At 44.0% G+C, this 22,965-nt stretch overlaps 1 protein-coding gene across 2 annotated transcripts in view; it reads left to right on the top strand.

The window, feature by feature from the left end:
* ZNF280D (zinc finger protein 280D) overlaps nt 1–22,965 on the top strand; it is a 153,529-nt gene that overhangs the window by 51,227 nt on the left and 79,337 nt on the right. For both annotated transcript variants that reach the window (XM_073618781.1, XM_073618782.1), the window contains one exon: nt 8,458–8,687. In XM_073618781.1, the coding sequence (XP_073474882.1) occupies nt 8,458–8,687 (230 nt within the window). The remainder of the gene's footprint in view (nt 1–8,457; nt 8,688–22,965) is intronic.

Here is a 22,965-nt window from a genome sequence, read left to right as displayed (position 1 = left end):
GGTTCAGCTGTGCCCACTCGAAGACTGGATGGACTTCCTGCATCATGGAGCGACTCCTGGTGCCCCCCTGCCTGTTGATATAGGCAACTGCCACCCTGTTGTCCAGTTTTAGCAGGACCTCTTTCCCCCTGAGGAGGGGGCTGAAGGCTAACAGAGCTTGAAATGCTGCTTTCATCTCCAATATATTTGAAACCACGTTCTGTGTTCCGAATGTCCAAAGGCCCTGGACTGCGTGATGGCGGTAGTGTGCCCCCCAGCCCTTCAGGCTGGCGTCTGAAGTGATTACTTCTTGAGGAAGAGGGACTATATGCCTGCATATTTTCAGATTGTTCAATCTGGTCCACCACCAGAGTGATTGTTTTATTTCTTTCTGGATTATGATTGGCTGAGACAATGATACCCCATTCCATTGTTTTAATAGTGATGCTTGCAGAGATCTGGTGTTCCATTGGGCCCATTGTACCATTGGGATGGTTGCTGAGAATGACCCCAGTATACTGAGGTACTCCCGGGCTGGTAGTGTGGTAGAGGCTAATAACTTTCTTGCCTTCTGAATGAGACTGGGAATTTTTTCCTGCGGAAGTTCTACTGTGTTGAGACGGGTGTCTAGTTCCGCCCCCAGGAATATCATTCTCTGAGTGGGCTGCAGATTGCTTTTCCCCCAGTTTATGATCCAGCCGAAGTTTTGTAGGGTGGTAATCAGAATGGATCGATGCAGTAGAAGGGAATCCTGATTGTCTGCTAGCAAAAGGATGTCGTCCAGGTAATGATGGACTCTCAATCCTTGTTCTCTTAGTAAGGCTATTACTGGAAGTAAGATTTTTGTGAATATCCTTGGAGCGATGGAGATCCCGAACGGGAGACTGCGGAATTGAAAATGATGAAGACCTACCGAAAGCGGAGAAATTTTTGGAATGAGATGTGAATGGGGACGTGCAGATAGGCGTCTTGTAAATCGACGGAAAGCACCCAATCCCCAATATTCATGGCCCGAAGAATTGACTGGAGGCTCTCCATTTTGAATGTCTCCACTAGGATTGAGCGATTGAGATTCTTTAGATCTAAGACAGGGCGGAGATCCCCTGATTTTTTCTTCACCAGAAACAACGGGGAGTAGAATCCCGTTGACCTTTGGGATATTGGAACTTCCACTATGGCTTCCTTTTGTAACAGGTCCTGGATGTATCTTGTCAGTAGCATCCTTTTTTCCCGAGATGCCGGTAATCTGGTTACAGAGAATTGGTCTCTTGGAGCCCGTGTCTTGAATTTCCATTTGTGCCCAAACTGGACAGTGTCTATCGTCCATGGGTCTTTTATTGTATCCGCCCAGACCTTCTTGAAACTCATGAGTCTGGCCCCCACTATAGCTGGTTGGGCGGACGCACCTTCAAAAAGACTTTTGTTCCCCTGTGGTAGGGGTCTTAGACTTTTGGAGCTTGAGGAATGATGACTGGGGATTCTTCCAGTTCCTCCTATACTCTTTCCCAGGCCTGTAGGATCTTGCCTCTCTGTATTTATCTGGTAGATTTCTTCTAGAAACTGGTGGTCTCTGCTGTCTGGGCCTCCTATCTGAAGGAATGAGTCCCGATTTTCCTCCGGTGACTTTAGAAATAGCCGAGTCCAGTTTTTCTCCAAAAAGGTTTACGCCATCAAAGGGTATTTTACACCAGTTGGACTTTGAGGAGGGATCTGCCGACCAGGGTTTTAACCAAAGCGCCCTTCTGGCCATTACTGAGCTTAACATTGCTCTTGAAGTGGTTTTAATTATATCCACAGAGGCTTCTGCGACAAAGTCGCCTGCGAGACTAAGTTCTTGGAGGGCTGAGATAACTTTGTCTTTTTTCCACTCCTTCTGACACCAGCTTCTCGGCCATCGTGGACCAGCTTGAGATAGCCTTGCCGACAGCAGCCAATGCTATTGCTGGCCTGCAAGCGCCACCTGCCGAGAGGTAGGTTCTCTTAAGATCCAGATCGATCTTTCTATCCAGGACATCTTTGAATGTGACTGCATCCTCTATTGGGAGTGTTACGTGCCTAGCGAGGCGCATTAGAGAGGAGTCGACCGCTGGAGGAGATATTAGTGGGTTGACGTTAGGCTCTTTAAGTGGATAGAGTTTTGCTAATCTGTTGCTGAGGCCAGTTTTTTTCTCTGGCTTTTGCCACTCATCCTTAATTAGATCTTCAAGTTCATCAATGAACGGGAAGTTCTCTGGGTCTTTTTAAGATTTGGAAAATATTTCCTCACTTTTTGAGGAGTTTCTTTTTCCTCCACCTAGTCGATCGCCTCCTTTACTGACTTTACAAATGGACCGATCAGTGAAAAGTCAAAGCCGGTGGATGCCTCTAGATCATCAGTGTCAGAGAGAGGGTCTGACGTCTTTGATGATGATGGAGCAGTGGATGAGGTATTTTGTATGGGTCTGCTGGCCTCTGGCCCTGCGACTTGTGGTGATGGTTCGTTTGGTTCCCTTGCCTCTGTTTCTCTGTCCTTAGTTGCCTCAATGAAGCACGTACGACAGGCTAGTTTGTCTGGAAGTGCTGTAGCACCGCAAATCCAGCAGGAGTTCCCGGGTGGACGGGAAGGCTGGGTGACAGGAGATTTCCTGCGCGCAGGGGATTTCTTGTGGTGGGAGCGACTATGCCTTGATCTTGATCAGCTTCTCCTGCGACTTGATCTGCTCCTCCTGCGACTTGAGCGGCTTCTGCGACTTGAGCGACTTCTGCCGCGCTCTGAGTGACTCTGCCTGTGGCTTGAGCGGCTCCTTCTTGAAGGCTCCCCTCGTCTTGAATGTGACGATCTGGAAGACCTAGTGGGGCTGTTCAATTTAAACAGCATTAGTGAGGGCTCTCTTTTTTCGCTTTCTTCATACTTACCCATCATCCCCTCTTACCTAGTAGGCTGGTGATGGTCTACCTGGGCAGCGGTCTCCATGAAAAGGTGATGAATCAACCTATAACATATAGGTGGCTTAGCATGCATTGGATAGCAGTTAGTAAGCAAGCAAAGAAAAAAACAGAGATCTTACCTGGGCGTGGAGATAGTAAGAGAGACACAGGGTAGTACAGCTGGGTAGAGTAGCAAAGAGATCTGGTCAAAATTCCTCCTTACAGGCTCAGGAGAGAAGAGACAAGAAAATGCTGACATTTACAGTGTTTTTAAACTTGCCGCCGTCGCGGCGGTGATGACGTCACGCTCGCGCATGCGCAGATGCGCTCCGAGGCCTCCAACGCCATTTTGGAAGCTGGAAAGTGGGATGCCCTGACTAGATACCGCTGTCTGCGCATGCGCGAAGAGCTGAGACGCTCGGCGCTAGGCACAGAGAGCGGAGCGGAGACAAGCTGGAGCTATGGAGACAGACAGGAGGGGAAGTTACCCACAGGTGCACTGAAAGGAGCTGGAGACCGCTGCGATACATAAACCTATTTAAGGTTTGTAATGCATAGTAACATACCCCTGAGACCATCAGAGTGGGGTTCCTTCCATTAAGCTCATTTAGAGGCTGTACAGGATAGGACTTCCACCCAGGAGAGGCTAGAACCTGGCTGGGGCGAATGTTGGTAAGGGATGCATGTTTCGGTCCTTGACAGGTGAGGAAAAAAAGGAGAATGCTGGGGCAGTGGCTCTCTCAGACTTTAATAGCTACATGGTCCTATCAGGTTGCAGGGGCGGATCCACAACCCATAGGTGTATGCTGCCATGATGCGACAGGAAAGGTGGGTTTTGAATTGCTTTTCTCACAATCGTGCGAGCTGTTCTGTCTGATATTTTTCTTGGTCTTCCAGATCTTGCTTTAACTTCCACTGTTCCTGATGACTGCCATTTCTTAATTACATTCCGAACAGAGGATGTTGACATTTGAAAACGCTTTGCTATCTTCTTATAGCCTTCTCCAGCTTTGTGAGCGTCAACTATTTTCAGTTTCAGTTTTCTAGACAACTGCTTAGAAGAACCCATGGTGCTGATTGTTGGGGCAAGGTCAGATGAGTCTGGCCATTTAAAACCTTTGAGATTGACATCACCAGGTCTTTCCAGAGGATGATTGAGAACAATCCATGACACTGGCAGGTCTCAGCTTTGCAAAGGGGGCAGTGCATGCTATAAATTCTGCAGGGTGCCCAAACTTTTGCAGATGCCATTTTTTTGTTTTCTGTAATTTTGAAAGTGTAAATAATGGAAATAAAATCTAACTTTTTTTGACATATTATAAGAATGTCTAATTTGTAATTTGATGCCATTTGGAAATTTTTCCATCTTTCCTTGGCTTCGTTATGCACATTAATACACATTTTTACCTGGGGTGCCCAAACTTTCGACCCCACTGTATATCCCATAGTTTGTAGTTGCTATGACTTGTACGCAAACCAATTAATATACACTTATTGGAATTACAGTGGGGACGGAAACTATTCAGACCCATTTAAATTTTTCACTCTTTGTTATATTGCAGCCATTTGCTAAAATCATTTAAGTTCATTTTTTTCCTCATTAATGTACACACAGCACCCCATATTGACAGAAAAACACAGAATTGTTGACATTTTTGCAGATTTACTAAAAAAGAAAAACTGAAATATCACATGGTCCTAAGTATTCAGACCCTTTGCTGTGACGCTCATATATTTAACTCAGGTGCTGTCCATTTCTTCTGATCATCCTTGAGATGGTTCTACACCTTCATTTGAGTCCAGCTGTGTTTGATTATACTGATTGGACTTGATTAGGAAAGCCACACATCTGTCTATATAAGATCTTACAGCTCACAGTGCATGTCAGAGCAAATGAGAATCATGAGGTCAAAGGAACTGCCTGAAGAGCTCAGAGACAGAATTGTGGCAAGGCACAGATCTGGCCAAGGTTACAAAAAATTTCGTCTGCACTTAAGGTTCCTAAGAGCACAGTGGCGTCCATAATCCTTAAATGGAAGACATTTGGGACGACCAGAACCCTTCCTAGAGCTGGCCGTCCGGCCAAACTGACCTATCGGGGGGAGAAGAGCCTTGGCGAGAGAGGTAAAGAAGCACCCAAAGGTCACTGTGGCTGAGCTCCAGAGATGCAGTCAGGAGATGGGAGAAAGTTGTAGAAAGTCAACCATCACTGCAGCCCTCCACCAGTCGGGGCTTTATGGCAGAGTGGCCCGACAGAAGCCTCACCTCAGTGCAAGACACATGAAAGCCCGCATTGAGTTTGCTAAAAAAACACCTGAAGGACTCCAAGATGATGAGAAATAAGATTCTTTGGTCTGATGAGACCAAGATAGAACTTTTTGGCCTTAATTCTAAGCGGAATGTAAGGAAGATAGGGGGCGCTAGATACCATATTATTCAAGTGCTCTAAATAAATAAATAAATCTCCTGCATTACCAAAAAAATGGAAATGTAAGAAAGCTAGGGGGCGCTAGATACCATACTATTCAAGTGCTTTAAATAAATAAATATCCTGCATTACCAAAAAAATGAAAAACATAATAATGACTAATCATAATTAGATTACACATTGGAGTGCCCACAATAGTGAAACAAATATATAGTGATTGATTGTCCACATAAAAAAGTGTTTTGAAGTGGTTGAAATGATATCTTTCAATAATATCCCAATCTTGTTGCTGTAAACGAAAGGTTTTCCATCACCAAAGGAAAATAAGAAAAAGGAAAACACCTCGAAGTAGTAGATATCTGCTTACCAGATACCAATGACTCCTTTAGTTAAAAAGAGAGTCACTAGCGCTTGTGCAGGGTTGTGCCTGCTCACATGGATGGCCGGACTGTGGTTGGTATTATAGGCATGGATCGTTCCCGTCAAGCTCATTCAAGATAGGATAAGGATACATAGGAAACAAAAACAGTCTCCATAGCGTAAAACCATTAATTAAAAAAGTAAACAAATTAAAAAGCCAAATGGCCGCTTACATTGGTGGGTGCCTACCCGGCACTGGGGCTGCTTGCATGTCAGGGTGACTTCACAGTCAGAAAAAGCCTTTCATGTCTCCTCCACGCTGGCGTGCGTTCCAGCTTACACAGGGGGGCAGCCAAAGGATCCGGATGTTGTTGGGTGATAGGACATGTGACCACGTACCGCTCCGACGTACGTTTCGTAATGAACGTCTTCAGGGAAGCTTCCCTGAAGACGTTCATTACGAAACGTACGTCGGAGCGGTACGTGGTCACATGTCCTATCACCCAACAACATCCGGATCCTTTGGCTGCCCCCCTGTGTAAGCTGGAACGCACGCCAGCGTGGAGGAGACATGAAAGGCTTTTTCTGACTGTGAAGTCACCCTGACATGCAAGCAGCCCCAGTGCCGGGTAGGCACCCACCAATGTAAGCGGCCATTTGGCTTTTTAATTTGTTTACTTTTTTAATTAATGGTTTTACGCTATGGAGACTGTTTTTGTTTCCTATGTATCCTTATCCTATCTTGAATGAGCTTGACGGGAACGATCCATGCCTATAATACCAACCACAGTCCGGCCATCCATGTGAGCAGGCACAACCCTGCACAAGCGCTAGTGACTCTCTTTTTAACTAAAGGAGTCATTGGTATCTGGTAAGCAGATATCTACTACTTCGAGGTGTTTTCCTTTTTCTTATTTTCCTTTGGTGGTGGAAAACCTTTCGTTTACAGCAACAAGATTGGGATATTATTGAAAGATATCATTTCAACCACTTCAAAACACTTTTTTATGTGGACAATCAATCACTATATATTTGTTTCACTATTGTGGGCACTCCAATGTGTAATCTAATTATGATTAGTCATTATTATGTTTTTCATTTTTTTGGTAATGCAGGATATTTATTTATTTAAAGCACTTGAATAGTATGGTATCTAGCGCCCCCTAGCTTTCTTACATTTCCATTTTTTTGGTAATGCAGGAGATTTATTTATTTATTTAGAGCACTTGAATAATATGGTATCTAGCGCCCCCTATCTTCCTTACATTCCTTTTTTTGATTATCTATTTTTTTGATTATTCAAAAATTGGGGAGCAGCTTACACTGATTGTTTATATATTTCCACAAATTTTCTTTATTGTTGGGAATGTTTTTTTACTAGATGTATCACCAGTATATGTAATTCATATATATTATCTGCTATCGACACCATTGGCGCGAAGGTTTTTACTATTTTCTACTTAATTCTAAGCGGTATGTGTGGAGAAAACCCAGGCACTGCTAATCACCTGTCCAATACAGTCCCAACAGTGAAGCATGGTGGTGGCAGCATCATGCTGTGGGGGTGTTTTTCAGCTGAAGGGACAGGACGACTGGTTGCAATCGAGGGAAAGATGAATGTGGCCAAGTACAGGGATATCCTGGGCGAAAACCTTCTGCAGAGTGCTCAGAACCTCAGACTGGGCTGAAGGTTTACCTTCCAACAAGACAATGACCCTAAGCACACAGCTAAAATAACGAAGGAGTGGCTTCACAACAACTCCGTGACTGTTCTTGAATGACCCAGCCAGAGCCCTGACTTAAACCCAATTGAGCATCTCTGGAGAGATCTAAAAATGGCTGTCCACCAACGTTTACCATCCAACCTGACAGAACTGGAGAGGATCTGCAAGGAGGAATGGCAGAGGATCCCCAAATCCAGGTGTGAAAAACTTGTTGCGTCTTTCCCAAAAAGACTCATGGCTGTATTAGATTAAAAGGGTGCTTCTACTAAATACTGAGTAAAGGGTCTGAATACTTAGGACCATGTGATATTTCAGTTTTTCTTTTTTAATAAATCTGCAAAAATGTCAACAATTCTGTGTTTTTCTGTCAATATGGAGTGTTGTGTGTACATTAATGAGGAAAAAACATAAAAAATGAACCTAAATGATTTTAGCAAATGGCTGCAATGTAACAAAGAGTGAAAAATGTAAGGGGGGTCTGAATACTTTCCGTCCCCACTGTATTTTTACTAACAATTTTTAGCAGAATACATTTTGCCCAAAATTTATTATGAGATTTGATTTTTTTAGTTTTTTAAGGGGTATGTTGTATAGCAGAAAATAAATTAAAATACCACCAAAAGAAAGCTCTATTTGTGTGAAAAAAATGATATAAATTTTGTTTGCGTGCAGAATTGCATGACCACGCAATTGTTAAAGTGGCACAGTGCAGAAAAGAAAAAAATGGGCTGGTCATGAAGGGGGTATAACCTTTTGGAGCTGAAGTGGTTAAGAAGCAGTACAAATCCAAATCCAGATGAAAGCATAGCCAGTTATTTTGTGGGGGCCTGTTGGAAACAAAAATAAGCCTGTGGTGTGCTTGTGATACAATAACCTTTATTGTGTAGGGAACTTCTATAGCTCCTTCCACATTTTATAGTGTGTAACTAAGGCTTAGTATCTCACCTAAAGATAATGACTGTACTTTGCATATCAAGTAGAGCATAAAGAAAAAATCAGAAAGTCTAATTCTTATTCATGTAATTATGTGACAACAATTCTCTTCTTTCTTGATTACAGTATTGTTGTCCAGAAAGGATGCAACTTTTTTTCCCCAGAATAGGAAATGTAGAATTTTCAAGACCACAAAATACAACAGAGGAGAATGACAAAGGAAAACTAATAATGCTTGTCAGTGACTTTTATTATGGAAAGCATGCTGGGGACCCTCTGCTGGTACAACAAGACCAGAAGACAAACACAACTTTCAAATGTTTCAGCTGTCAAAAAGTTCTCAAAAACAATATAAGGTATGTAAATATTTGCAAAAATGTTGTTACCATATAATAGTGTTCTTTTTAACAGCAGTAGAGAAATGTTATATTTTTACATTTCTTGAAACGAAAAGAGGTTTTGCATACTGCCTGTACAAAATATGCCCAGTTTTTTCCTGATTCTCTTTGACCTTTTAATTGTAGAATTTTACTAGATGCTATATTCACACATTAAATGAGTCGCCTTGTGGCCTGAGATGTTACTTGGAGAATACCCTTACTAATCATCCTGTTACCTATGGCCAAAAGCTATAAATCAGTATGGTGGGTATGGGAGATTTGTATTTTTAGAAATGAAAGCACCAGGGCTTGACAAATTTGCTTTAAATCTAGGAGCCAGCTAAAAAAGGAGCCATTTTTTTAAATAACAAATCTTATGCGTGGAACATGTAACATGTTCCCAAAGGTAAACTTATCTCTTAATTTTAACCCTTTTACAGCTGTTTTTTAATTTTTTGCACATGTTTAAAAAATCATTTTAGGCCTGAAGATTACATAAAACCCCCAAAACATTATATATTTTCTGAAAACTGACATCCTAGAGAATAAAATAGTGGTAGTTCCAATTTTGTATTTTACACGATATTACCGCAAAGGTCTAGGAAAATTTCAGTAAAAAAAAACACATTAAAAGTTAATTTTAGGGGGCACAATATTGCAATAAATTACCCAATTTTTTGGTAAAATATAAAAGCCGAGGTTGCACCAAGTAAATAGATACCCAACCCTATATTTTCCGTAGGCAACGAATTAAAAGCCCCCTATGAGTCATCAGTTTAGCATTATGAAGGAAGTTTGGTGCTAGAAGTATTGTTCTCACGCAGGCATGTGCGTCAATATGTAACATGTGTATCGCAGTGTACATTTTCAGGCGTAGGCTCCCTGTCGCGTGCATAAATGTGTGGGAGGGGTGTTAAAAAAATTTGGGGGGGGGGGGGTGTTTGAGTATAACGTTCATTTTTTTACAATTAAAAAAGTATATATATATATTTTTTTTTACTTAACTTTTTTTTTGCATTACATAAAGTCCCCTATGTAATGATTTTTTTTTTTTAATGGTGACAGGTTCTCTTTAGCCCACATTCATGTCGTTTTGACATGTCAAATCATATGCCAAATCAGCGCCTGTTGCCAGCAATGGCAAAAGTAGTTCCTGTACTACTTTTGGCGATTGATGTCTATTTCAATAGACATCAATGCATGAACCTGCACATACAGTCAGGTCCATAAATATTGGGACATTAACACAATTCTAATCTTTTTGGCTCCATACACCACCACAATGGATTTGAAATGAAACGAACAAGATGTGTTTTAACTGCAGACTTTCAGCTTTAATTTGAGGGTATTTACATCCAAATCAGGTGAACAGGTTAGAAATTACAACAGATTGTATATGTGCCTCACACTTTTTAAGGGACCAAAAGTAATGGGAAAATTGGCTGCTCAGCTGTTCCATGGCCAGGTGTGTTATTCCCTCATTATCCCATTTACAAGGAGCAGATAAAAGGTCCAGAGTTAATTTCAAGTGTGCTATTTGCATTTGGAATCTGTTGCTGTCAGATCTCAATATGAGATCCAAAGAGCTGCCACTATCAGTGAAGCAAGCCATCGTTAGGCTGAAAAAACAAAACAAACCCATCAGAGAGATAGGAAAAACATTAGGTGTGGCCAAATCAACTGTTTGGAACATCCTTAAAAAGAAAGAATGCACCGGTGAGCTCAGCAACACCAAAAGACCCGGAAGACCACGGAAAACAACTGTGGTGGATGACCGAAGAATTCTTTCCCTGGTGAAGAAAACACCCTTCACAACAGTTGGCCAGATCAAGAACACTCTCCAGGAGGTAGGTGTATGTGTGTCAAAGTCAAGAATCAAGAGAAGACTTCACCAGAGTGAATACAGAGGGTTCACCACAAAATGTAAACCATTGGTGAGCCTCAAAAACAGGAAGGCCAGATTAGAGTTTGCCAAACAACATCTAAAAAAGCCTTCACAGTTCTGGAACAACATCCTATGGACAGATGAGACCAACTTGTACCAGAGTGATGGGAAGAGAAGAGTAAGGAGAAGGAAAGGAACTGCTCATGATCCTAAACATACCACCTCGTCAGTGAAGCATGGTGGTGGTAGTGGCATGGCGTGGGCATGTATGGCTGCCAATGGAACTGGTTCTCTTGTATTTATTGATGATGTGACTGCTGGCAAAAGTAGCAGGATGAATTCTGAAGTGTTTCGGGCAATATTATCTGCTCATATTCAGCAAAATGCTTCAGAACTCATTGGACGGCGCTTCACAGTGCAGATGGACAATGACCCGGAGCAACCAAAGAGTTTTTAAGGGAAAGAAGTGGAATGTTATGCAATGGCCAAGTCAATCACCTGACCTGAATCTGATTGAGCATGCATTTCACTTGCTGAAGACAAAACTGAAGGGAAAATGCCCCAAGAACAAGCAGGAACTGAAGACAGTTGCAGTAGAGGCCTGGCAGAGCATCACCAGGGATGAAACCCAGCGTCTGGTGATGTCTATGCGTTCCAGACTTCAGGCTGTAATTGACTGCAAAGGATTTGCAACCAAGTATTACAAAGTGAAAGTTTGATGGATGATTGTTAATCTGTCCCATTACATTTGGTCCCTTAAAAAGTGGGAGGCACATATACAAACTGTTGTAATTCCTACACCATTCACCTGATTTGGATGTAAATACCCTCAAATTAAAGCTGAAAGTCTGCAGTTAAAGCACATCTCGTTTGTTTCATTTCAAATCTATTTTGGTGGTGTATAGAGCCAAAAAAAATAGAATTGTGTCGATGTCCCAATATTTATGGACCTGAATGTATGTCTGTCAAATCGCCCCCGAAGTCGGACTGCATTGCCGGTTTGAAATCGACTGATTCAGCTGAACTCGCATGATTTCAAACCTGCATCAGTGTGAAACTAGACTTAATGAGATAATCCAGGGCCAAAAGACTCTACATGTCTCCACTGTGCTCCACTGATGTGCACTGCATTACATTCTTTCACGGCCATGATGGCTGGGGAAACTGTCAACGGGGACCCAAGTGACATCATGCTCTCCTCCACCGGGCGGCACCCGCTATATACGTAGCTGGGGGTGTGCGGGGTGTGGGTAGCATTTTGGTGGCTGCCCAGGCGCCAGGATGAAACTTCTTGTCGCCATTGGCGACCTGGCGCTTGATGTTTTTCGAGCCCTGGAAATCTGAAAATCTGATATTTCTTATAGAACATCACGGGACACAGAGCCATAGTAGTTACCATGTGGGTTATAGGCCACCTTCAGGTGATGGACACTGGCACGCCCTAAATTAAAAAGTGCACTCCCTATTTAACCCCTCCCACTGGTGGGAGTACCTCAGTTTTTTCACCAGTGTCTAAGGTGTTGGTCACGAGTGAAGATGTGCTGTGCTCCACTGGAGCAATCCTTGCTGGGGCTAACCATGCAGCCGGATCCATTCACAGTGTCTTTTTTGGCCAAATTGAATGGTACCCGGGCCTCGTATCTGAAGAAACGAGGTCTTGCCTGTAACGCTTCTCTTTTGGAGAGCTGGACCCTGGGATCCAGTACTTTTTGGTATTCAGGCCATAGAGTTTTTACTGGTGGAGGTGCTATTACAGGTCCAGGATTGTGGGTTTCCTCGAGGATCCTCAGTTCCTGAAGGTTTAACGGAACCCACTATGAAGGGTGAAGATTGGGTCTGTTGGTTTACCACAGAAAACCCTGTGGCGTGAAAGGTATGTGGAGTTTTCTAAGAAATTTTTTTAATTTTCTTATGAATGTCTCCTTTAATTTAGTAACTGCTGTCATGCAGAGCACTCACCGTCTCATGCTTCTCAGAAAGCCCACGCTGTGTCTTGAAAGCTGCAGATGCTTCTTCCTCTGGCCAAACAGCAGACCTCCGGTAAGTCTGGGAGGGTTCCCTCTCCCCACCAGACGCCCGCCTGTGCTGGTTCTCTTCCCCTCTTCAGTGGGGAAAGAGCGCTGAACATTTTAAAAAAAATAAATAAGACGGAGCGAACGGCATGTCGTTTGGCGGCTTCCAGACCCCCACTTGCCATTTCTGCTTCCTTCCCTTGATCCCATAGGATCAGAAGCCCACGCTCATGCGGGAAAAAGCTATTTTTAAGAAAGAGGGGAAGGGCCATAAGTGACGCGAGGGGGGGGGGGGGGGGGGGGGGGCTTAGTGCGGCGTTGGACTAGGAAGAGGCTAATGTCTCCTCTTCCGAAGAACCTGATACGGAAGCGTCAGGTTCGCAGGAAAGGTTGCTGGTACAGTCTCTCACTGAATTGGTCCGCTCCACATTTTTACTGCCAGTAACGCAGTCAGTGGATGAGCCCACTTCTGGGTGGGAGCACCCAGATAAACAGTTTTTTCCTCCGAAAAAAGTTTTCAATATTTTATCCTATGGAGGAAGAGTTTTATAATGGGGAATTCCAGCAATTGACGCTACTATATCCTCTGTAAACATGACTTGTCCAGTAGACAATGCTCATATGCTAAAGGATCCAACAGATAGGAAATTGGAGTTCCTTTTTAAAAAAAAAAAAAACGATATTTCGCTCGCAGGTTCAGTCAGCGATGGCAGCGATCGGAGTATCTTAGTCCTTATAGGACCAGTTTATAGAGGTACTCTAAGTTATTCCTGATCAGCAGGCCCAGGATTACAGTAGACGCTATGAAAGATTCTATTCTCCAGGCCTCACGGCTCATGCTAGGGCTGGTACATGTGCGTAGAATCCTATGGTTGAAAAATTGGTCAGCCGAAGCGCCATGCAAAAAGCTCTTGGCTAGTTTCCCCTTTATGGTGAACGGTTATTTGGAGACGATCTGGATAAGTATATCCAAAGAATTTCTAATGGGAGAAAGTTCCCTTTTACCGGTTAAGAAAGTTTTTTCTTTTAAACGTGCTTCTTGTCCTGTGCCAGGGGCATCAGCCTCCAGGCAGTCACGACGGCCTCCACCGTCAGGTTTAAGAAGTAAACCTCAGGGTCAGCCCCAGGGTCAAAGGAGGATCTGGGGGAGAAAACCCACAAAACAGAATATTCAAGCCTCCTTATGAAGGGACGCCCCCCGCTCGCTTGAGTGGGGGGGGCCTCTACAGTTTTCAAGGGTCTGGCAGGAACAATGTCAGGACAAACGTTCCTAGAGATCCAGTGAAAAAAGAAGTCTCTCTTTATAGCTTGGATCATCTCTTGTCTCAAAGAGTGATATCAATGGTCCCCCTGGAAGAAGCAAGGTTTAGGGTTTTATTCAGACCTGTTCATGGTTCCAAAACCAAATGGGGATGTCAGACCCATTTTAGGTATCAAAGACCGTTTTTTGAATATCCGTTCTTTTCGCATGGAGTCAATCCGATCAGTAGTCTCCATCCTACAAGGGGGAGAACTTCTGGCGTCAATCGACATCAAGGATGCTTATCTCCGTGTGGCGATTTTCCCCGCTCACCAGAAATTTCTACGTTTCGGGGTAGAAAATCTTCATTTCCAGGTTGTAGCTCTGCCTTTCGGTCTAGCTACTGCACCTCAAGTGTTTACAAAGGTCCTGGCTCCACCAGGTTAAGGGCTCAAGGTATAACAATGCTAGCCTACTTAAACGATCCTCTCTTAATAGCTCAATTGGTAGCCCACTTAAACCAAACTTGGTCACTGCAGTTAGCTACCTGGAATACCTAGGTTGGATTCTCAACCTGGAGAAATCCTTCTTAAAACCATTAAGGAGATTGCAGTACTTGGGGCTGATCATAGAGATACATCTCAGAAGAGAGTGTTTTTTGCCCCGGGAAAGGATCAGTTCCATAAGGAACTTGATCAGTTCCATAAGGAAACTGATTCAGTTGGCCAAAACGAAGAATCGTTCCTTATGCGCAGTTTCATTCAAGACTGCTGCAAAACAGTATCCTGTCAGCTTGGAACAAAAAAGGTCCAAGCTCTGGACCTTCCAATGCATTTATCCCCCGATGTGTGTCAGAGCCTCAATTGGTGGTTGATATCCAAGAATCTTTCTACCAGTTACCTGGAAGGTGGTAACAACAGATGCCAGCCTTCTGGGCTGAGGAGCAATCCTTGAAGAAGCATCTGCCCAAAGGAAATGGTCCAAATCAGAGATGACCTTGCCCATCAATATTCTAGAGATTCGGGCAGTACGCCTGGCCCTCAAGGCCTGGATGCCCAGACTACGGAATTGTCCTGTCAGGATCCAATCTGACAATGCCACAGCTGTGGCCTATATCAATCACCAAGGGGGCACGAGAAGTCGTGCGGCCCAGAAAGAGGTGAATCATATTCTATCTTGGGCAGAAAACAACATTCCTTGCCTATCAGCAATTTTTCATTCCAGGGATAGAGAATTGACAGGTGGACTACTTGAGTCTCCAACAATTGTTCCCGGGAGAATGGTCCCTTCACCCCGACATCTTTCTGTCAATATGTCAAAGATGAGGAATTCCGCATGTGGATCTGTTTGCGTCCAGGTTCAACAACAAGATCGACAACTTTGTTTCAAGGACAAGGGATCCGATGGCATACGGAACAGATGCCTTGGTTTTTCCGTGGGATCAGTTTTTCACTGATCTATGCATTCCCTCCTGTTCTGCTGCTTCTGCGCCTTCGCGCAGGATCAAGCAAGAAGGGAAGGAGGTGATTCTTGTGGCCCAGGAGATCTTGTTTTGCCGAGATCATAAAGATGGCGGTAGGGGGGACCCTTGGACCCTACCACTATGGCCAGACCTTCTCTCGCAAGGTCCGGTATTCCATCCTACCTTACAAGCGCTAAAATTAGCGGTTTGGCTATTGGGACCCACATTCTGAAAGATCGTGGGCTGTTAGTTCAGTAGTTTCTACTTGGTTAATGCTGGGAAGCTGGCCTCCAGAGTCCTATACTATAGGAAATATGTCATAGGTAGGATCCTTGAATTCCTACAGATAGGATTAGAAATGAAGCTGGCCTTGAGTAGTATCAAAGGCCAGATGTCGGCCTTATCGTTCTTTTTTCAATGACCACTTGCTTCACTCTCTCTGGTTCGTAACTTTGTTCAGGGGGTAACGAGGATTAATCCTCCAGTTTGGTCACCCTTGAACCCTTGGGACTTAATTTTAGTCCTGTTGGGTAACAGAAACAGCCAATACGAGATATTCCCTTGGTCCTCTTGACGGAGGAAAAATAATTTTCTTGGTTTCCATATCTTCTGAAAGAAGAATATCAGAGTGGGCTGCTCTTTCTTGTAAAGAGCCATATTGGTTTATTCATAAGGATGAGGTTGTATTCGCGGCCTCATCCTGAATTCCTATCGGGTTTTCATTTAAACCAGGATATTGTTCTGCCTTAATTTTTTTCCAGAACCTCGTTTCTGTGGAAGAAAGGTCACTACATTCTCTTGATGTGGTGAGGACGGTCAAGGTCTGTTGAAAGTGACCACTCAGATTCATAAAACAGATGTTTTGTTTGTGTTGCCAGACGGTCCTAAAGGATGACAGGCAGCGTCGAAATCTACCATTTCTAAATGGATTCGTCAAGTGATTGTGCAAGCTTATAGTCTAAAGAGGTAAATTCCTCCTTTTCATATTAAAGAGCACTCCACCAGGGCTGTTAGTGCTTCTTGGGCAGTGCATCACCAAGCCTCCATGGCTCAGATCTGCAAGGCCGCAACTTGGTCTTCAGTCCATACATTTACCAGATTCTATCAAATAGATATTAAAGATCCTGAGGATATTGCCTTTTGGCGTAGTGTACTGTAGGCTGCAGTATAAGTCCTCTAGTCTCTTGGTGCCCTACTTTGTTGTGTCTCCCTCCCTTCAGCTGGCATTGCTCTGGGACATCCCACATAGTAACTACTATGACTCTGTGTCCCGTGATGTACGATAAGAAAATAGGATTTTTATAACAGCTTACCTGGTAAATACTTTTATTTGAAGTACATCACGAGACACAGAGGTCCCTCCCTTCTTTGGTATGCATGTGTGTTGCTTTGCTACAAAACTGAGGTACTCCCACCAGTGGGAGGGGTTATATAGGGAGTGCACTTTTTAATTTAGGGCGTGCGAGTGTCCATCACCTGAAGGTAGCCTATAAGCCACATAGTAACTACGATGGCTCTGTGTCCCGTTATGTACTTCAAAGAAAAGGATTTTACAGGTAAGCTGTTATAAAAATCCTATTTTGTGGTATGGGGTTCTTCAGCACATACCGTAAATCACAAAGCAATGGTTTTTCCACTTTATTACAGTAAAGCGGTTTTACTGGAAAGAAAAACTCTGACTATCCTGTTCTTAGTTAGTGCAGTGTGTCATAAACTTCTGTATCACATTTAATAAATTCTCTTCAAACAGCGCCACACCAGGATCAAGTCACTTACTCTGCACTAAGCTATTAAATTAATTATGTTGTATCCCAGTATTCAGCGCCATTGTCTTAGGGGATACACATGAATAATTGTTGTATTTTTGCCTGTGGTAAGGGCTGCTATTAGATGTTGCTTTGATTGAATAACTTCTAGTTTCCAAATCAGCAAAAAGGAAATGTGGATCTTCTTTATTAGGCACAATAGCTTGTTTAAGGACCTCTGCCTGGCAGCAAAGGTCATGGTACTTCCACATAAGAACCTGAAGGAGAAGCTGAAATGGCAAAATGTGCAGCTGAAAAATGTCTCAAGTCTACAAAGGGCATCGTTTGCAAGTTGAAATGAACAGACTTGCCTTATTTCGAATCATTAAGGAAAACAAAGTCTGTTGTAATTGCAGGCTTTAAATTACGATTACATACACTTACAACCACACAGGTTGAAGCTCGGGCAATTTATCTTGTAAACAGCAGGAAACTAATGTATGTAGTCAAGAACTGTTATTCTTGAAAATGTGTTGCAGCCTTGCTTTTGGTGAAATCATTTTTAATGGGTGAAAACAGATAAATTTTAATGACAGAATCTGTATTTATAAATCCTTTTCTTTTTCATACATCATGGGACACAGAGTCAGGCTAATATTCATTACCTGCTGGGTTATACTTCATCATTAGGTGAATGGACACTGGTAGACCAAAGGCCGTGAAGGGCCTTCATGGCCGTGAAGGGTGATCAGCCTTCACGGTCGTATAGGGTGAAGATTGGGCCCTTAGTTTCTAAGTGGCCCTGCGCCTGGACGGGTAAGTGAAACCCCTTTATTTTATTATTGTGGGGTGTCCCAGTGATTGTAACAATCAGTCAAGCTAGCTAAAGGCTGGACACCTGTGTGCGGTGACCATACAGGGGAGTTCTGGGCTAGCTGTGGGTGTTTGTAAATTTACCTTTTTTGCTTGTGTCTTGCTGTTTTTTACCTGTATGATGGTGCACGATCGGTGCGTCATTTTGCCTTGGTTCGCCATGGCGCACGTGCGTTTGCAAGAGCACCGCTGGGCTCAGCAGTTTGTGTGGCAGCCATGGCTCACGCGGCTTCACCGCACATTGCCATAGCCTTTATTTGGGCGCCCGAAGATTTGCATCGTACGCAAATACAGTCACGCCTGCTTGCCGGGACCGTGCACATGCGTGCGCACTAACGCATAGAGCATTCCGGCGCACATCCAGTTAATTTAAGCTGTGCAGGCCAAGCATTTCCTGCCTTCGGAAGGCAGCTGTGGGACACAGAGCAGGCTCTGAACAGACACTTGCAGTGGTTAATTTTTCCTTACCTGGGTCACGTGAGTCACCAGATGTTACTTGGCAGGCTAAAGGTGCTTAGCAGGATTGTTGCATAGGGGCTTGGTGATCCCTATTAAAGGGTCTCCCTTCTGAGGTGTTTTAACTACACCCAAGTACTCTTTGTTTGCAGGCATTGAATGTCTTCCAAAAAGAAGAGTGGGACTAACACCATAGGGAAGGGCACACCTACATCATCAGTAGTTACTGATGAACCTAGTGTTGTATCCCCTGAAAGACCAGAGGCTCCCGGGCAATCTGAGCCGCTGCGCCTATCTGGTATTGTGCCTACAGTCAACGCTTCTGCTCCACCCTTTTTCACTAAGGATGAACTGTCCTCAGCCCTAGCCGGGTTAGAGCACAAGATTGCCAGCATGATTGCCTCCATCCCGCAGGGTGGCAGGAAGCGTGACAGATGCACCTCCCCGGAGTCTCCTACTCTGGAGCAGGAATGGGTTGAGGATGGGGAAGAGCTTAAAGCTCAGGATTCGGTGGAGTGCCTGGCAGATGAGTCTGCTTCCAAGTAAACTGGACAAGAAGATATCCAGTCGATGTCTGCCTCTCAGTCGCAGAGGCTTTTGATCCTGACTCTGACTGAAATGGTTCGTTCTGCCTTCAAGTTGCCTCTTGCAGAGGTGACTGAGACCCTCTGGTCCTCTTTGGGTTCTCTAAGACCTTTTCAGGTCGCACAGACTTTCCCGCTACACCCCCTGTTGGAACAGGCAGTGTATGCTGATTGGGAATATCCTGACAGGACTTTTTTGCCTCCTAAAAGGTTTACCCTTTTATATCCCATGGAAAATGGAGCATGCCAGCTGTAGCAGTCTCTTCCTTAACAAGAACTTAACTTGTCCGGTAGATAACGCACAGGGCTTAAAAGACCCTGTTGACAAGAAATTGGAATTATTATTAAAAGCTTCCTTTCCCTTGGCCAATTCAGCTATTCAGCCAGCTGTTGAGGGAATTGATATTTGCCAGTCCGTAAAGGATCAGGTCAAACGGCCTGATAGGCCTAACCAGGAGGATGATCTGCCTGAAAGTAAGACAGATATTCCTCGAGCACTGCTTTTTGCTGTTAATGCTTTAAAGGATTCAATACAGCAGGTTTCTCATCTGGCTCTCTTGTCTGTACATATGCGCAGACTTTTATGGTTTAAGAACTGGTCAGCCGAGCTTCCTTGTAAAAAGGTTATTGGCTAGTTTCCCATTTCATGGGGAATGTTTATTTGGTGATCACTTGGACAAATATATCCAAAAGATTTCCGGAGGGCAGAGTTCTCTACTTCCTGTGAAGAAAAGCACCAAATGTCCCTCGTTTAAAAACCCAGGGACTGCTTCCTCAAATGTCTCAGCATCAGGGCGGTTCCGCCACCAACAGGGCGCTAGGGCCAGGGGCAAGCCGCAGGGCCAGAAAAGGCCCTGGGTCCAAAATTCTTCTAAACCCAGCACCAAGCCCTCTTTGTGAGGGGACGCCCCCACTCCATCAGGTGGGGGGAAGGCTGCTGCACTTTGCGGACATTTGGAAAACAAGAATTGAGGACGAGTGGGTCACCATAATTTCCAGCGTTTGCTCGGATGCTCCAAAAAGAAACTTATTGTTTCAGGCACTACATCATCTAGTGCATCAAGGAGTGATTGTAGAGGTTCCTGTATTTAAAAGGGGCACAGGGTTTTACTCAAACCTATTTACGGTTCACAAACCAAACGGTGACACGAGGCCCATTTTGGACCTAAGGTCCCTGAACAAGTATCTATTGATACAGTCCTTTCGGATGGAGTCTGTCCACTCTAACCTCACTCCAGAGGGGAGACTTTTTAGCCTTCATCGATATAAAGGACGCGTACTTACACTTACCTATCTTTCAGCCTCATCAGAGGTTCTTACGTTTTGCACTAGAGGAATGTCACTTTCAGTTTGTGGCTCTACCCTACGGGCTTGCTACAGCTCCCCGGGTGTTCACAAAGGTCCTGGCACCAGTACTGCGTCTTTTAAGGGCCCAAAGGATTCTGGTGCTCGGGTATCTGATGGTGGAGCTTCAGGACTGCCCCATCAGGGTTCAGTCCGACAATGCCATGGCAGTGGCCTATATAAACCACCAAGGCAGTACCAGGAGTCGTTCAGCTCTGAAGGAGGTGAACTAAATACTAGCCTGGGCGGAGGGACGTGTGCCAATGATTTCGGAAGTTCATATCCCGGGAGTAGAGAAATGAAAAGCAGATTATCTCAGCCGCCAGCAGATCTACCCGGGGGAATGGTCCCTACACCCGGAGGGGTTCCAGGAAATTTGCCAACACTAGGCATGGCCATAGGTTGACCTACTGGCATCCAGGTTCAACAACAAGCTACGGCAGTTTGTGTCTCGAACAACAGATCCTCTGGCAATTGGAGCAGATGCTCTGATAGTTCCATGGAGCCAGTACTCCCTGGTTTATGCGATCCCTCTCCTTCCACATTTGTTGCACAGGATTCAGAGGGAGGGGATTCCAGCCATTCTGGTGGTACCAGCCTGGCCCAGAAGGCCCTGGTTCCCGGAGATTGTGAGACTGACGATAGACGGGCCATGGGCACTTCCACGTCGCCCCGATCTACTGTCTCAAGGTCCTATATTCCACCCCAATTTACAGTCTCTAAATTTGACGGCATTCACTGATCCGAACCTTTCTGCGAGAGGCAACTCGCTTGTTTCCCCCCATTAGGTCACCTATGAGTCCTTGGGACTTGAACTTGGTGCTGTCTGTGTTACAGAAACAACCATTTGAACCTATTAAGGAAATTCCATTAGACTTGCTGTCATGCAAGCTAGCCTTCCTGATGGCTATCACCTCGACCAGAAGGGTGTCAGAGCTGGTGGCCCTTTCATGCAGGGAACCGTACTTGATCCTTCACCATGACAGAGTCATGGTTATGACCTGTTCCATCCTTTTTGCCAAAGGTGGTGTCGGCCTTTCATTTAAATCAGGATATTATTTTGACTTCTTTTTTCTCTCAGCCTCGTTCAGCAGAAGAGAGATGACTGCATTCTTTGGACATTGTCCGGGCAGTCAAGGTTTATCTGTCTTGATCTGCGGAGATCCGAGGATCAGACTCCTTTTTTGTTTTACCAGAAGGACCCAAGAAGGGGCAGGCAGCTTCCAAGGCTTCAATTGGGTCCGTCAGTTGATCATTCAGGCCTATGGTCTGAAACCTAAAGCTCCTCTTTTTAGGGTGAGAGCTCATTCTACCAGGGGTGTAGGAGCCTCCTGGGCTTTTCGTCGTCGGGTATCTGTGGCTCAGATTTGTAAGGCTGCTACCTGGTCTTCAGTGCATACGTTCACAAATTGTTATCAAGTGTATGTTCGAGAAACCGAGGATTCGGCTTTCGGCCTCAGTGTACTGTGGGCTGCCGTATAAGTTCTGATGGCTATTGTTTGGCAGGGTGTCTCTCTCCCCTCAAAGCTATTTCTCTGGGACGTCCCAGCAGGTAATGATTTTTAACCCTATCTGTGTCCCATGATATATGAAAAAGAAAATAGGATTTTTACGTGCTTACCTGTAAAATCCTTTTCTTTGAGTACATCATGGGGCACAGAGATCCCTCCCCTCTTTTCTGAGGATTTAGTGCTTGCTACAAAACTAAAGTACTTCCTGTATGGGAGGGGTTATATAGGGGATCACTTAATGATGGAGTATAACCCAGCAGGTAATGAATATTAGCCTGACTCTGTGTCCCATGATGTACTCAAAGAAAAGGTTTTTATTTTTTCTAGTTTGCTTTGTCTGTTTAGACAGATTTGTGAATTGTTTTCATTTGTTTTATGTGACAGATCAACATTTAACCTTTTTTCTGCCAGAGCCGTTTTTGCACACGTTTTAAAAAGTAATTTTAGGCCTGAAGATTACACAAAATCCCCCAATATTATATATTTTCTGAACGCAAACACCCGAGAGAATAAAATGGTGGTAGCTCCAATTTTTTATGTCACACGATATTGCCGAAAAGGTCTAGGAAACACAAAATTTCAGTAAAAAACACACTAAAGTGAATTATAGGGCAAACCAACACAATAAACTATCCAATTTTTTTGGTAAAATATAAAAGACAAGGTTGCATCGAGTAAATAGATACCCAACATGTCAAACCTTAAATTTGTGTGCCCCGTGAAATGGCAACAAACTTCAGTACCCTATATTTTCTATAGGCGATGCTTCAAAAGCCCCTATAGGTTATCAGTTTAGTGTTACGGAGGAGGTCTTGTGCTAGAATTATTGCTCTCACTGCGGCGCACGTGGAGATATGTAACACGTGTAGGTGCCCAAGACACATGTGTTTACGTTCGTATATGTGGACCTCAAAAAAAATTTGGGGATTGGGGAATTTTATGTTCTTGGGTGTAACTTTTTTATTTATTTTTTTCCAATAATATATATATATATATATTAAACTTTTTATTTTATCACATAGGGGACATAACTCCCCTATGTGATGATGTTTAGGTGACAGGTTCTCTTTAATGTATCCTCTGTGCACCACTGAATGTTTTGCAATGTAGATCACATTGTAAGACATTGCTTCCCTGCTGTG

The sequence above is a fragment of the Aquarana catesbeiana genome, linkage group LG03 (genome assembly GCF_042186555.1).
Source record: "Aquarana catesbeiana isolate 2022-GZ linkage group LG03, ASM4218655v1, whole genome shotgun sequence".
Lineage (NCBI taxonomy): Eukaryota > Metazoa > Chordata > Amphibia > Anura > Ranidae > Aquarana > Aquarana catesbeiana.
Note: the sequence above shows the minus strand (reverse complement) of the source record. Positions and strands in the feature narration are given on the sequence as shown.